The sequence below is a fragment of the Carassius auratus genome, unplaced genomic scaffold (genome assembly GCF_003368295.1).
Source record: "Carassius auratus strain Wakin unplaced genomic scaffold, ASM336829v1 scaf_tig00047282, whole genome shotgun sequence".
Taxonomy (NCBI): Eukaryota; Metazoa; Chordata; class Actinopteri; order Cypriniformes; family Cyprinidae; genus Carassius; species Carassius auratus.
The window spans coordinates 21,553-38,243 of NW_020527017.1; the positions used below are offsets into that span (position 1 = coordinate 21,553).

The following is a 16,691-nucleotide window of genomic DNA, read 5'->3' on the forward strand; positions in this document are numbered from 1 at the left end:
CCCGTCTGACTCGGTTTCGTTTTAAACTGATGCACGGTTTTCATTAAATGCAATATCAGAACTACAAAAATCCCATTGACTTTTAATTGAGGGAGTCACAAGTGTTGTATCATTACATGAGTATTGTGTGACTGTAGCAAAGCTTAATGACTGTAATAGCATCTAAAGCATCTTATAACATGCTGTTGATATACTCAATTATGTTAGTAATGTGTTAATCATGCTAAATTATGTTAAAAATGTGTAAATCATGTCAGCAACATGTTAGAAACATGCTAAATCATGCCAGCAATGTGTCACATCATGCTATTAACATACAATGTGCTAAATCATTTAATGTCTTTGAGTAAATCTAATTTTAAAAAGACAACATCAAAGGTATTCTTCAAATGTCACTGCTCTAGTTACAGTGCTGTTTATTCCTGCATTATCTGTGTATGCATCATAGTTTTTCATGCATCAGATCAATATTCAGAAATAGTATTTTAACAACCTAAAAACTGCATCTTTAAACATGTAATAAATGTGTTTAACTGTGCTTGAGGATGCACAGAATGAAGCTCAGCAGATTGATAAAGTCCTCTATGAAGCGGATTGTGTGTCTCTGAGTCTCAGGGATCAGATCGGAGCGGGTTTATTGTTTATAGACCCGGTTAGTGATTAGTTAAAGAGGTTAGTCTCACGCTGAGCTGAAAGCGTCCAATTAAAGCTTATCTCTAGTGACATGAACCCTGTGTGCTTCAGGCGCTGAAACTCGTCTGTGTTTGTGTTGCAGAAGTTTGTCTGATAACCACAGATCCGTGCAGATTTAATAGTTTGTATTCATGGTTTTAAATTAGTTTTTATTTTTACGTTTTATTTTTATGTTTTTTTTTTTTTTTTGTAAGTTATTTTAGCATAGTTTTAGTACATCAAGTTCAACTAAATGAGAAATGTTGTCTTGGCAACTATTTTATTTATATAATATTTGTTATTATTATTATTTTTTTCTCATAAAATAAGAATTAAGATTTTTATTCTTAAGTCTTTATGTAGTTTGTATTTTTTTTTTTAATTCTTATTTATTTATAGTTTTTCTTTTTAAAAATATTTAATTTTTGTTAAAACTTACATTAATAAAAATTTATCACTAACAATCTTTTTTGCAGAAAAAAAAATATATATTTTTAAAACATTTATATTCTTAGGTTTTAATTATTATTATTATTATTATTATTATAATTAGCTTTTATATATTTTTATTTCATTTTTAGTTATTTTAGTACTTCAGGTAAACTAAATGAAAATAAATATTGCCTTGGTAATATTTTAAACTAATTTAATATTTTATTTTTGTTAAAGTTTTTTTTTTTATGAGTAAAATCTTTCATGAGCAGTTGTTTTTAACTAAATAAGAAATATTTTTATTATTGCATTTTTATATCGTTCTTACTCATTTTTATTTCAGTTTTAGTTATTTCGGAACATCAAGTTAAACAAAATAAAAATGAGAAATATTATAAATATTTTATTTAATTTTTTAAATAAATGTCATCACCAAATTACTTAAGTCATGTAATGTTGTGATGCAATAAAACCACACTTAAAAATGAAAATTGTTCATAAAAATAATGTTGACAATGCAAATATTAAATGAAAAGCATAAACAGTTTACGAATAACTTGGCTTGCAAAATTGCTAAAATGATTTAAATCTTAAGCACTAAAACTGCTAAAGCTAAAACTGAAATAAAATTGTTTACATGTTTCATTATTATTATTTTGATTTATGTTTTGAAAAGCATTAATGCTACAAATGCACATATTTTATAAGAAAGTGTCACATGCTCGAATAAAATAGGCACTTTTTTTGGAAGCAGCACCCCAAAATTAATAAGAAACTTGGATTTCATGCTGCAGGAATGAGTTTTTGAATGCACTTGGATGATGAACGTGGTTGCATCACTTCGTTGAGTCCAGCAGAATCAGATCCTTTCTGTGTCAGACAGACAGAAGAGCAGAGAAGAGGTTGAGGGATTAAAGTCCTCGAGGCGTGGAAGTAAAGCCCTGGTCCTCTCCGAATCAAAGACACATTTGAGGCTGAATGCTGACACGGCTCTGTGAATTAAAGAGACTGGAAAGCCGTACAGAAGCCATGGAAATGGCACACATCAAACAGAGCGCAGTGTTTTAACAACGTCCCGCAGGGGCCGACTTCACACAGTCTCCAGTGCTGCTCTTTTATGGACAGCGGGTTTGATTTACACGTCCCCTCCATCAGTCAGACACGCTCTGAAACATCTCCACGTGAGACGCTCGACTGTTTTCATAAACAGTGATGAGACGGGATGAATGTTCGAGGAAGAGCTGGACGATCTCATGTTATCTGCAGGCGCAGGACGTCCCAAACCACCGACAGTTCTGTGTCAGATACTGCAATTAAACAAATAAATAAAAATGAAAGTCCTAAAAAAAAAAAAAACACATGTTTGATACTTGCAATAAAGCTGAAAATAAAAACACATAAAAGTCTAAATATTGGCTTGGCAATTAACTGAAATAAGTACTCAAAAGAAAACTAAAATAAAAATAAATGAAAATGTTCTTGTTGTAACAGAATTTTATTTTTTCCTTGATCTGTGTAAAATCCAATCACAAAATAGCATTGTATTTAAGTCATATTATTTTATGATGCAATAAAATTAAATGACATAAAACTTAGCTGGAAATGTGTATTTGATCATTGAAATAAATCTGACAAAATAAAATAAATATTAAATAAAAAAATAGTAAAAGTTGGCTTAGCTATGTTGAAGCTGAAGTACTAAAATGACCAAAACATAAAAAAAAAAAAAAAAAAGTTATTATTGTGAGGATGCAATAAAATAAATAGTTTTTGTTAACTGAAATGAAATAAAGATGACAATATAAATATTAAATGAAAAACTGAAATAAGTTTAGGTTGGAGCAGTGCAATTACTAAAACTAAACTACTCGTAAACCTGTGTACAATTCATCCCTAAATAAAATTACACATAAATTATGTCATGATTCAATAAAATAAATTGTTAATTGTTAAAAAAAAAAAGTTAATTGGAATAAAAGTGACATAAAATACAGATATTAACTAACAAACAGAAATGTTTCAGATGAAGTTCTGAAATTACTAACTTACTTATCATTGATTCTTTCTTTCACCTGTGCAAACTGAATCAACCCGGCCGTAACATGTCTAAGGTGACATGTTGGACTATTTTTCTCAAACAGCGATGATAAGACAGGATGAATGTTTGATGTGTATCACAGCGAGAAAGAGCCGTGCCGTCTCCTCTTATCTCCAGGCACAGGACGTCCCAAACCAGCGTCTCACACAGAATATACCACATCCCAGATAGATGAGTGTCATTCACATTCGTGAGCAGATGAAGTGTGCTTTTCTCAAAGTTGCATCATTATGCAGCACTGACAGAAGTGTGTTCAGATTCAGCATCTTGTCTTGCAAATGATGCAGTGATGTAAAGATGCTCAATTGTTCATGCAAAACCTAGTGAGCTGCCTACTGTGTCTAGACGGCATTTTTCAGCATCACAGCACACATCTTATGCAGCATGCAAAAAAGATGATCCCAGAAAGCACTGCAACCATTAAAAAAAAAATAAAAGAAATCAACAAAAAAAACTAATAAAAACTATATAGATTAAATATTACATGATACAAACAAATAAAAAAAAATTAAAAACACAAAATTAATTGAAAATGAGTCACCAAATAAGGTTGTATATGTATATATTTTATGATAAAATAAATAAAATATAAAAACACCTACAAAATGTTGTTGTTAGTTTAAATAAAAGTAAACATGAAACAAAATATAAAATATTTATATTATAAAAAATATGAAGATAATATATAGTAAATATCAAATGCTTGATTGTCTGCATTGTTGCAAAATGTTTGTTTTGTTGCAAAACTATTACACACATTATGACTACGGCGAGATATTTTAAAAATGAACATTACGATTTTCTGAACAGCTGCTCTGAAACTATTTTTATTGTGATATAAATAAATTTGACGACCAGTAAACACAACCTTATTTGTGTGAGTGTGATGTAGACGCTTCTTCTGCCAGATGTTCTTCTTCTGCAGAATACTGAAGTGAATCGGTGTTGATAAAGCAGGCTGACTTCATTAAACAGCTGACTGATGCTGACATTTCAGACAAGGGACAGAAATATTAAACATGTCAATATGAAAGTATTACTGCAGCTACTGGTGGACTCGTTAATGAAGCACTGAATCACTTCTCTCATTTGGCTGGTAACTGAATGATTTCTAGTTAGAAGGACATTTTACATACTGTACATGCGGACTGATGGAAACCATCAATGAGCTTTTAGTTCAACTGTGTTTGTCTTTCTTTGACTGTGTGACTGACTAATACACATATATGTGTGTGTGTGTGTGTAAAAATAAATAAAAACAAAACTTTAAATAAAATATAAAAATTAAAATTGATGCAAAACAGTGAGAACTACAATAACACAGGTCTGCTTTCCTCAACATTTTTTATTTAATGACTATATATGCGGTTTACTCAAAATAAATTTGAAATGTAACATTTAAAATATGCAATATATTTCAGCTGCTTTACAGTGCAGCGTTTCTTTTCATTTAGCTTAACTCAATGTACTAAAATAACTCAAATTAAAACTGAAATAAAAAACAAAAACTACACAAAAAAAGAAGAAACGTTTACATTTTTTAAAATCAAAACGAAAATATAGAAATAAAAACGGCATAAAATAATAATTGTAGAAGCATTTCAATGATACTAATATGACTAGTCTGATTTCCTTAAAAAAAAAATATATATATACATATAGAGAGAGAGAGAGATAGATAGGAGTATTGTTATAAGAAATGGTTTCTCTAAAAAAAAACAAAAAACATATGAAGTTACTTTGTGTTTGTTTAGTCAAATTACTCAAAAGAACCAATTTTCTCAAAAGAACCTGTTTGTAAGAGTTGTAGATGTAATACAGTTAAATCCTTTTGACTGATTGCCTCAAAAGAATCAGTTCATTAGAGTTGCAACTGTAGTACAATTAGTGCAACTCTCGTAAACAGATTCTTTGGAGTTAATCAGTCAAAAAGACTCATGAATCAATTTCAAACTTAAATTGAGAAAATAAAATTAATTTTGAATATTCAGATACATTTCTTTACAGGACGCTGTACAGGTCAGATAAATCATGAGTGGCTTAATAAAACAAATATAATATACTGCTGCAGGCCCTAATTAGTAGTAATGGATTAGTTGTTTAATGTTTTTGCATTTAGATGCGCCATGTTCTAATCAGACTTTTCTTCATATCTATAGTATGCTTGTGGCGCAGCGGACACAGAACGTACACGGTCTCCCTACTCTGAGGATGCTCTTCTGGACCTTGACAGTGCATTTTACCTGGCAGTCTAAATGAGTTGTGTTCTGAAGATGAATGAAGCCCTTATGGGTTTGGGACGACTTTGGTAAGTGATGGCAATTTCCATTTAGGGGTGGAGTAGCCCTTTAATTTTGAAACTATGCTAGAAACAAATTGCCCAAGATGTTGCACAAGACAAAATCCGGTTCCAACTTGATGCCCCCCCGGAACATGACGGCATCAAGCTGGAACTGGATTTTGTCTTCCTGGGATCAAGGCATAAAGTGTGAAGTGGAAGCAGTGACCTTGGCATCCACAAGACATCCATTGAGGAATAAGGGACCCAAGTTGGCTTCAATGCATTACTGCGGACATTTTGAAACCTGCCATTCAAGAAGTTAATTAAATCGGCTTCCAGTTCCACCACAAGCAATGCCACAAGTCAAGAGGTCACTTACCTTTGATAATTGCATTGAACACCAATAACTGCACAGGTAATCAGAGTGCAGGCAAACACCTCAGGAGTGTAGGTAAGGGCAAAGGTCATCCTTGGTCATCTATAGGAGACTGACATTGTTACCAAGAAGGTTCTCAAAATAAGGACCCATTCCAAAAGGCATCTTAGGAAGTCGTGAAATATCACTTGGTTACCCAAGGGAGCGTCATTTAGAGTTTTTTCCCCCACTATAAAAAGAACCGTCCCATGGATGTTATAGATTCAGGGAACTATTGATTCCAAAACAAGGACCTATTTTTAGTGGAGTTCAATAAATCTAGCAACAGCTATTAAAATCAACATTGTTGCGGTCCTGCAGTTCATCCTAAAAGAAGAGCACCTTAGAGCCTGGGACCAAACTGACAACAGGACATCCTTCCAAAGTCAGACCAGATGGCTGGATCAATTCACCATTGCTAAACAAGTCCTGCTGTACCTCCACATGAACCCGGTTATCACCACATTGAATAGCTACACTACTGGGAATCACGGGTTGCCTCAAATGGAAATACACCGACATCTTGCTCAGCAATTCAGGAACAGTGGGAAACCTCCAGTCTAAAGTCTTCACTGGACCCTGCAACACCTGCTTCTCCTGAAGACCAAGAGGATCTTGCGCAAATCCTCTGTAGTCAAGTCTGAGAAGCCTTCTGCAAAGTGTTCCCGAGCACTGCTTTTTGGACTTTGACTGGATCTCAGACTTCCAAAACCATTCTTCAGATCAAACACCACAATCACAACCAGCACTAACACACATTGCAAAAAACCACTCAAATGTTAACACAATACCCACCAGTGCTCGTCGTTGCCATTAAGTACAGCTTTGAATTTAGGTGGCTCCTCCCCTTTCAGTTTGATTGTTTACCTTTGATTCTCCTCTGGACCTGTAATTAACAAATGGGAACGTTCTGGGATGTCACTAGCCAACGGAAGGCTTGATAAGGATCTGAGATTTTCATCTATGGTGGCGGCAGTGGCTCAGTGGTTCATGTAGGTTGTCTACAAACCAGAAGGTTGGTGGTTCAATCCCTGGCTCCACCTGACCAAGTGTCGAGGTATCCTTGAGTAAGACACCTAACCCCAGCTGCTCCTGACGAGTTGGATGGCGCCTTGAATGGCTGACACTGCAGTTGGTGTTTGAATGGATGAATGTGAGGCAACTTGTAAAGCGCTTTGGATGGCCATGTGGTCTGTTGAAAGCGCTATATAAATGCAGTCCATTTACAATCTACACTTATTCACAATTTTACAATTAAAGTTTGACAGTTTGTCTATGATAGACAATGAATGTCATTTAAAAAGCACCTGATATGACTCAAATCGTCCCCTTGGACGTTATAGGTTCTTATAACCTATATAAGGTTCTATCTGCATTCCTAGTGATTTTGAGCTTCAAATTTTTGCGTTCAATTCGACTGTATAGATAGAACTTTGTTGTTTATTTAAATAAAATTACCAAAATGTACAGAACATAAAAAGCTAATAATATAAATAAGTTGTCACTGAATAAGAATATGTGAAAAACTCGATTTTGATAAACATGTCAGATAGAACGTTATAATTCCAAAGGGACGAAATAAAATAGAATAATCATAAAAATCTTTTTTTTTAAAGAGTTTTTAGTTTATCATTGGAAAAGATTTGGAAAAAATTTGAATTACATCACTTTCTCCCCAATGAATCCTCTGCAGTGAATGGGAGGCATCAGAACAAAAGATCTGATATAAATATCACAATAATCCATTATTGAAATCAATTACTGTCTTGTCAAGGGAAAGGTTGTGTGTTTATAAGAAACAAATCCATCATTAAGAAATTCAAATTCAAGTTTCACAGTGCAGATCTCTTCTGTCCAGTCTGAACGATAAAGAGATTAGGCATCCAACCTGATATGTTTGAGCCTGTAAAGATTTTGAGAGATTTTGCAAGAATGTTTAGCATGAATGAGGCTTCAGAGAGTTGTCAGTGAAGATGTGGACGCAGCCTCTGTGTTGCTGTTATAAGTGTTTTTGGACTTGTTTTTACCATGTTAACTTAAATTGAGAACCAATTACAATCAGGGGTGCTTTTCCAAAAAGCATAGATGCTAACCTGTTAGCAACTTGGTTGGAAATGAGAAATTGTATTGCAACCAACAACGTTTTTAACTTGGTTAGCAACTATGGTTTTGGGAAATGCTCCCCAGATTAGTAACATATTTGGAATTAAGAAAAAAAAAAAAGATTTGATTCTAGAGATCCAATGAGAATCACCCAGTTGTTAACGATGAGGGAGGGACTATTGTTAATTAGCTGAAATCTGTAGAATACAAAAGACCAAAGGGCAGTATCTCAACTTTGTGTTTAGCTGTTGAACAATGGCTGGAAGTTGGTGTTTGGTTCGGATTTTGCTGGTTTGTGCTTTTTGTAATGCTGTTCCACAGTGGAGTAAATCGCTTCAGATGGTCCAGCAAACCAACCAGCCGTTCCAGCCCCAGAAGCCAGTTCATCAACTACCTAAACATCAGTTTCCGTTTCAGAAGCCAGTTCAACAGCTAACTAACCAGCAGTTTTCAGCTTCAGAAGCCAGTTCAACAGCTAACTAACCATCAGTTTCAGCTCCAGAAGCCAGTTCAACAGCTAACTAACCAGCAGTTTCCGCTTGAGAAGCCAGTTCAACAGCTAACTAACCAGCAGTTTCCGCTTGAGAAGCCAGTTCAACAGCTAACTAACCAGCAGTTTCCGCTTGAGAAGCCAGTTCAACAGCTAACTAACCAGCAGTTTCCGCTCCAGAAGCCAGTTCAACAGCTAACTAACCAGCAGTTTCCACTTCAGAAGCCAGTTCAACAGCTAACTAACCAGCAGTTTCCGCTCCAGAAGCCAGTTCAACAGCTAACTAACCAGCAGTTTCCGCTGCAGAAGCCAGTTCAGCAGCTAACTAACCAGCAGTTTCCGCTTCAGAAGCCAGTTCAACAGCTAACTAACCAGCAGTTTCCGCTTCAGAAGCCAGTTCAACAGCTAACTAACCAGCAGTTTCCGCTTCAGAAGCCAGTTCAACAGCTAACTAACCAGCAGTTTCCTCTTCAGAAGCCAGTTCAACAGCTAACTAACCAGCAGTTTCCGCTACAGAAGCCAGTTCAACAGCTAACTAACCAGCAGTTTCCGCTTCAGAAGCCAGTTCAACAGCTAACTAACCAGCAGTTTCCTCTTCAGAAGCCAGTTCAACAGCTAACTAACCAGCAGTTTCCGCTTCAGAAGCCAGTTCAACAGCTAACTAACCAGCAGTTTCCGCTTCAGAAGCCAGTTCAACAGCTAACTAACCAGCAGTTTCCGCTTCAGAAGCCAGTTCAACAGCTAACTAACCAGCAGTTTCCGCTTCAGAAGCCAGTTCAACAGCTAACTAACCAGCAGTTTCCTCTTCAGAAGCCAGTTCAACAACTATCTAAGCCGCAGATTACGAAGCCAGTTAAACAGCAGTTTCCGAAGCCAGTAGTGCAGGCAGAGCCCTTTGATAAATGTGTTGTAGCTGACTTTGAGCAGATCCAATGTGGTCCACCTGGGATCAGTGGTGCTGAGTGTGAGGCTATCAACTGCTGCTTTAACGGACAGCAGTGTTTCTATGGGAGGGCGGGTAAGTGTTCTCCATCTGATTCTGTTCATGTTAAACTGATTCTCTGTATTTAACCTTCACGTGTACCTTGTTCTAGTGACTGTCCAGTGTATTAGAGATGGTCAGTTTGTGGTAGTGGTGTCTAGAGATGTTATTCTGCCTCGACTGAGTCTGGATTCGGTTCATCTACTGGGTGGAAATGACCCACCTTGTGCTCCTGTGGGGTCCACACCTTCCTTTGTTATATACCAGTTCCCTGTGACCGCATGTGGCACGAGCGTGATGGTGAGCAGCTGCTACTGGTTTTATTCTGCATGGCTTATGATGGACTGGATGCTGACACTGTTCCTATTCACAGGAGGACAGCGGATATGTGGTGTATGAAAACCGAATGACCTCATCGTATGAAGTGGGGATTGGACCGTATGGTTCCATCACAAGGGACAGTCATTTTGAGTAGGTGATCCATGACTTGGTGTGAACCCTAATCCCTGATAAGTGCTAGAAGTTTGCTGTGTGTCGTCCAGGTTTCTCTTCCAGTGTAGATACTCAGGAACTTCTGTGGAAGCTTTGGTTGTGGAGGTCAACTCCGTTCCTCCACCTCCACCAGTAGCTGCTCCTGGACCTCTCAGGGTGGAGCTCAGACTGGCCAATGGCCAATGTGTCACCAAAGGCTGTGCTGAAGGTAAGGTCTTGTCCTGCGTCTCCCTAAAGCCTTTATAACTGGAGTCTGGTTAAACCCCAGTGTTGTTCCTCAGGGGATGAGGCCTACACGTCCTACTACAGTGACGCTGATTATCCCATCACAAAAGTCCTGCGGGAGCCGGTGTATGTTGAGGTGCACATTATGGAGAGGACTGACCCCAACATTGTCCTAATGCTGGGACATTGTTGGACTACTTCAACCCCCAATCCACTCAGTCTCCCCCAGTGGGACCTTCTGATCGACGGGTGAGTGTACAGCCAATCTCTATCCAGTTAGTCTGCTAGGAGACCCTTTCTAGCCTTCTTTTCTCTTCAGATGCCCTTACCGGGATGATCGCTATTTGACTACACTGGTTCCAGTGACTGGATCGTCTGGTCTTCAGTTCCCAACCCACTACAAGCGCTTCATTGTGAAGATGTTCACATTTGTAGATCCAGCATCACTGGCTGCTCTGCAGGAAACCGTATGCCCCCCTTTAATTGAACATTTTGTATATTTACTACTTGTGTATTCTTTGACTTGAGCGTCTTTCTTCCCTGTCAGATTTTCATCCACTGCAGTACAGAGGTGTGCCATCCATCATCTGGCTCTTGTGAGCAAAGCTGCACCAGAAAACGTGAGTTCTTGCTTTCTCTAGACAAGAGGAACTGAGCATTTAAGTGCGTTCTCACTTCTAACGTTCCTCTTTCAGGAAGAGACACCCGTATCAAGGCTGTCTCTGGGGAGCAGACTGTGGTTTCTAGTGGAGAAGTTACTATGGTCATGTAAATCTAGTATTTTTAATAAACCTTGCAGAACCCTGAGGTATCTTTCTGTCTCTTGGTATTGTTTTTGTTTGGCAGAATCTGGTAATGCATGCCTGCCCAGTGGTTTTTTTTTTTTTTTTATTCTTCTCACTATTAAACAAAGGTTCCACAACCTTTTGTAAGGTCATGCATTCTTAGTCCTTTATTTGCTAACTTGGGACAGAACAAGGTTTTTTTTTTTTTTTTGTATACCATAATATTTAATTTATGAAACAAGCTGCCTGTAGCCTTGGTCTGGGGTGATCATGTAGAAATGTGTCATTAAAATGAACTAACACTGTGAATAATCAACGTAGGGAAATGAGATCTATATCTATAGAAAGCTTGACATGTCTTCCAAGCAAGTGCTACCAAAAAACAAATTCTGTAAAGTAATCAATTTGAAAATGCAATTGTCCTTTTCATGTCTTGTATCTAATGGGACCAACTGCTAATGTTACACATGAAGCTCGTGACTCAAAGCATAAATTTACGTAGAGAACGTACTTTAAAATCCAAAATACCGTCCAATAGGTTGATTTGAGTTTATATCTGTGATGCGCAGTTGTATTTTCAGCTTTTCTCCAGTGTCACTTATTCTTCAGAAATCATTCTAATATGATTTTGCTGCTCTAAAAACATTTCTGATTATAAATGTTGAAAACAAAGTTCAAGAGAACATAAATTTACTGTCAATTGAATGTGTCCTTGCTGAACAAAAGCATTTTCCTGAGAAAATTCTTCCTGACCCTAAACTTTCGAACAGTAATTTTAGGTCATGCAACTTATTTTTCATGATTTTAATGCACTTTCTTTTACGTGTTCTCTTTACACAGTCCTGAGGTGGAACATGTATTTTTAAAACTACAAATAGCCTAATCGATGTAGCTTCTCAGTTCATTTTAACTCACAAACACCACATGCGGAAATAGTTTTGCATTTTTAAATAAGGCGACGCATGTGTGTTTACCTTCTAAACACAGCTGAACTCTGCTGTAGAAATTCATGTCTAGCAAAGAGGCTGTAATTTGAGGAATAACACGTCTCTATGAGGAGAAAAATACATGCAAATTGACTCTGTAAGAGAATGAGTGAAATGGATTGTTTAAACTGTGGCACTCAAACCTCATTCAGTCCCAGGTTTGACGGCAGGAAGCGATTTATCCCCTTTGTGGCAAACTGATGGTGTAAAATGTTCTGTTTGTATGGTTAGTGTTTGCATCATCCAAACTCCTCAAATACACACAGACACAAAGCACTGCTTGAATCTTAATGTGAAATCTATCGTTTTCGCTAAACCATACAAAAAAAAAAAAAAAACATTTTGTACCAATATATTTGTACATGTATATCTTTTTTTAAATTAGCTCAGCACTTCAGGAACAGTGGGAAACCTCCAGTCCAAAGGCTTCACTGGACCCTGCAACACCTGCTTCTCCTGAAGACCAAGAGGATCTTGCGCAAATCCTCTGTAGTCAAGTCTGAGAAGCCTTCTGCAAAGTGTTCCCGAGCACTTGAGAAGAAACAGGCAATCTGGAAGCTGGATATAATTGAGGAGTCTTGCTTTTTGAACTTTGACTGGATCTTAGACTTCCAAAAGCATTCTTCAGATCAAGCACAACCAGGACGAACACATATTGCAAAAAAATAATAAAATGATCCTGACAAATGTTAACACAATACCCACCAGTGCTCATCTTTGCCATTAAGTACAGCTTTGAATTTAGGTGGCTCCTCCCCTTTCAGTTTGATTGATTACCTTTGATTCTCCTCTGGACCTGTAATTAACAAATGGGAACGTTCTGGAATTTCACTAGCCAACGGAAGATTAAGATTTTCATCTACATTTATTCACAATTTTACAATTAAAGTTTGACAGTTTGTCTATGATAGACAATGAATGTCATTTAAAAAGCACCTGATATGACTCAAATCGTCCCCTTGGAATTATAAGGTTCTATCTGCATTCCTAGTAGTTTTGAGATTCACATTTTTGCTTTCAGTTCGACTGTATAGATAGAACTTTGTTGTTTATTTAAATAAAATTACCAAAATGTACAGAACATAAAAAAAACTAATAATAAATAAGTTGTCACCTGTTAAGATTTTGAGAGATTTTGCAAGAATGTTTAGCATGAATGAGGCTTCAGAGAGTTGTCAGTGAAGATGTGGACACAGCCTCTGTGTTGCTGTTATAAGTGTTTTTGGACTTGTTTTTACCATGTTAACTTAAATTGAGAACCAATTACAATCAGGGGTGCGTTTCCCAAAAGCATAGTTGCTAACCTGTTAACAACTTAGTTGGTTTGCAATGGGAAATTGTATTGCAACCAACAAAGTTCTTAACTTAGTTAGCAGCTATGGTTTTGGGAAATGCTCCCCAGATTAGTAACATATTTGGAATTTAAAAAAAAAAGATAGAAAAAAAAAGATTTGATTCTTGAGATCCAATGAGAATCATGCAGTTGTTAATGAAGAGGGAGGGACTATTGTTAATTAGCTGGAATCTGTAGAATACAAAAAGACCAAAGGGCAGTATCTCAACTTTGTGTTTAGCTGTTAACAATGGCTGGAAGTTGGTGTTTGGTTCAGATTTTGCTGGTTTGTGCTTTTTGTCATGCGGTTCCACAGTGGAGCAAATCGCTTCAGAAGGCTCAAGCTCTGATGGTCCAGCAAACTAACCAGCCATTTCCGCTACAAAAACCAGTTCAACAACTACCTAACCAGCAGTTTCCACTTCAGAAGCCAGTTCAACAGCTAACTAACCAGCAGTTTCCACTTCAGAAGCCAGTTCAACAGCTAACTAACCAGCAGTTTCCGCTCCAGAAGCCAGTTCAACAGCTAACTAACCAGCAGTTTCCACTTCAGAAGCCAGTTCAACAGCTAACTAACCAGCAGTTTCCGCTCCAGAAGCCAGTTCAACAGCTAACTAACCAGCAGTTTCCGCTCCAGAAGCCAGTTCAACAGCTAACTAACCAGCAGTTTCCACTCCAGAAGCCAGTTCAACAGCTAACTAACCAGCAGTTTCCACTTCAGAAGCCAGTTCAACAGCTAACTAACCAGCAGTTTCCTCTTCAGAAGCCAGTTCAACAGCTAACTAAGCCGCAGATTACGAAGCCAGTTAAACAACAGTTTCCGAAGCCAGTAGTGCAGACAGAGCCCTTTGATAAATGTGTTGTAGCTGACTTTGAGCAGATCCAATGTGGTCCACCTGGGATCAGTGGTGCTGAGTGTGAGGCTATCAACTGCTGCTTTAACGGACAGCAGTGTTTCTATGGGAGGGCGGGTAAGTGTTCTCAATCTGATTCAGTTCGTGTTAAACTGATTCTCTGCACTTAACCTTCATGTGTACCTTGTTCTAGTGACTGTCCAGTGTATTAGAGATGGTCAGTTTGTGGTAGTGGTGTCTAGAGATGTTATTCTGCCTCGACTGAGTCTGGATTCGGTTCATCTACTGGGTGGAAATGACCCACCTTGTGCTCCTGTGGGGTCCACACCTTCCTTTGTTATATACCAGTTCCCTGTGACCGCATGTGGCACGAGCGTGATGGTGAGCAGCTGCTACTGCTTTTATTCTGCATGGCTTATGATGACTGGATGCTGACACTGTTCCTATTCACAGGAGGATGGAGGATATGTGGTGTATGAAAACCGAATGACCTCATCGTATGAAGTGGAGATTGGACCGTATGGTTCCATCACAAGGGACAGTCATTTTGAGTAGGTGATCCATGACTTGGTGTGAACCCTAATCCCTGATAAGTGCTAGAAGTTTGCTGTGTGTTGTCCAGGTTTCTCTTCCAGTGTAGATACTCAGGAACTTCTGTGGAAGCTCTGGTTGTGGAGGTCAACTCCGTTCCTCCACCTCCACCAGTAGCTGCTCCTGGACCTCTCAGGGTGGAGCTCAGACTGGCCAATGGCCAATGTGTCACCAAAGGCTGTGCTGAAGGTAAGGTCTTGTCCTGCGTCTCCCTGAAGCCTTTATAACTGGAGTCTGGTTAAACCCCAGTGTTGTTCCTCAGGGGATGAGGCCTACACGTCCTACTACAGTGACGCTGATTATCCCATCACAAAAGTCCTGCGGGAGCCGGTGTATGTTGAGGTGCACATTATGGAGAGGACTGACCCCAACATTGTCCTGATGCTGGGACATTGTTGGACTACTTCAACCCCCAATCCACTCAGTCTCCCCCAGTGGGACCTTCTGATCGACGGGTGAGTGTACAGCCAATCTCTATCCAGTTAGTCTGCTGGGAGACCCTTTCTAGCCTTCTCTTTTGTCTTCAGATGCCCTTACCGGGATGATCGCTATTTGACTACACTGGTTCCAGTGACTGGATCGTCTGGTCTTCAGTTCCCAACCCACTACAAGCGCTTCATTGTGAAGATGTTCACATTTGTAGATCCAGCATCACTGGCTGCTCTGCAGGAAACCGTATGCCCCCCTTTAATTGAACATTTTGTATATTTACTACTTGTGGATTCTATGACTTGAGCCCCTTTCTTCCCTGTCAGATCTTCATCCACTGCAATACAGAGGTGTGCCATCCATCATCTGGCTCTTGTGAGCAAAGCTGCACCAGAAAACGTGAGTTCGGTCTTTCTTTAGACAAGAGGAACTGGGCATTTAAGTGCGTTCTCACTTCTAACGTTCGCCTTTCAGGGAGAGACACCCGTATCAAGGCGGTCTCTGGGGAGCAGACTGTGGTTTCTAGTGGAGAAGTTACTCTGGTCATGTAAATCTAGTATTTTTAATAAACCTTGCAGAACCCTGAGGTATCTTTTTGTCTATTGGTATTGTTTTGGTTCGGCAGAATCTGGTTTTACATGCCTGCCCAGTTTTTTCTTTTCAAGTTCAAGTCCGCTTTATTGTCAATTTCCACATGTACAGTACATAGAGAATCGAAATTGCGTTACACTCAGAAAGTGCATACAGATAACATTAAAGCCTAAACCTAGATCAAATATAAAATGTAGATACAACAAGGGAATGTAAAAAGGCATATAATAAAATTAAGTTAAAGCGGCGCAAGGCAAATGAGAGTGCAAATCAATAAATTGAAGAACCGTGCAGATAAAATATTTTTAGTGACAAAGGGCTAAAGAGCAGTTATTTTATTTAAATGACTGCGGTAGTGGAATGACGTCAGTTCCATGCTGAATGAGGTAGTGAGCAGAACAATACTGCACAAAGTGACTAGTGCATGCCATATAATTTTTTTTGGGGGGGAGGGGTTCATAGTTCAGTGGTGCCTGGGGCAGGGGGGGCGGGGGGGGCAAGCTTCGTGAGTTCAGCTTCCTGACAGCCTGGTGGATGAAGCTGTCCTTCAGTCTGAAGAAGCTGTGTGATTGGTGAGTGGGATCACTGTGATGCAGAGGGCTTTGCGGGTGAGATGTGTTTCATAAATGTCCTGGAGGGAGGGGAGAGAGAGCGATACCAATGATCTTCTCAGCTGCTCTCACTGTGTTGCAGAGTCTTTCAGCAGGACGCGTTGCAGGCGCCATACCACACAGTGATGCTCCCGATGGTGACTCTGTAGAAGGTGTACATGATGGGGGATGGGGCTCTGGCTCTCCTCAGTTTGTGGAGGAAGTAGGGACGCTGATTTGATTTCTTGGCCAGAGCTGCGGTCTTTTCAGTTCAGGTGAGATCCTCTGTGATGTGCACACCCAGGAACTTGGTGCTGCTCACTCTCTCCACAGTCGCACTGT

General features: G+C 38.7%; 2 protein-coding genes and 1 long non-coding RNA gene across 3 annotated transcripts; 2 read left to right on the forward strand and 1 right to left on the reverse strand.

Annotated features, from left to right (window-relative positions):
* Positions 1 to 1,902: 1,902 nt before the first annotated feature.
* LOC113088789 (uncharacterized) lies at positions 1,903 to 4,148 on the reverse strand. Its single transcript, XR_003286223.1, has 3 exons — positions 4,071 to 4,148; positions 3,154 to 3,613; positions 1,903 to 2,411 (listed from the first exon to the last, which is right to left on the reverse strand). It is a non-coding gene; the product is annotated as an uncharacterized LOC113088789 (long non-coding RNA).
* A 4,093-nt stretch (positions 4,149 to 8,241) lies between these two features.
* On the forward strand, positions 8,242 to 11,001 carry LOC113088791 (zona pellucida sperm-binding protein 2-like). The gene is made up of 9 exons (XM_026255838.1): positions 8,242 to 8,343; positions 8,507 to 9,509; positions 9,586 to 9,773; positions 9,847 to 9,944; positions 10,016 to 10,173; positions 10,247 to 10,439; positions 10,510 to 10,657; positions 10,738 to 10,810; positions 10,886 to 11,001. Exons 1-9 carry the CDS (start codon positions 8,257 to 8,259, stop codon positions 10,960 to 10,962), a joined length of 2,025 nt encoding a protein of 674 aa, XP_026111623.1. The 5' UTR covers positions 8,242 to 8,256; the 3' UTR covers positions 10,963 to 11,001.
* Positions 11,002 to 13,526: 2,525 nt separating this feature from the next.
* Positions 13,527 to 15,754, forward strand: LOC113088792 (zona pellucida sperm-binding protein 4-like). The gene is made up of 8 exons (XM_026255839.1): positions 13,527 to 14,265; positions 14,342 to 14,529; positions 14,602 to 14,699; positions 14,771 to 14,928; positions 15,002 to 15,194; positions 15,267 to 15,414; positions 15,495 to 15,567; positions 15,643 to 15,754. The coding sequence occupies exons 1-8, from the start codon at positions 13,545 to 13,547 to the stop codon at positions 15,717 to 15,719; spliced, it is 1,656 nt and encodes a 551-aa protein (XP_026111624.1). The 5' UTR covers positions 13,527 to 13,544; the 3' UTR covers positions 15,720 to 15,754.
* The last annotated feature ends 937 nt before the right edge of the window (positions 15,755 to 16,691 follow it).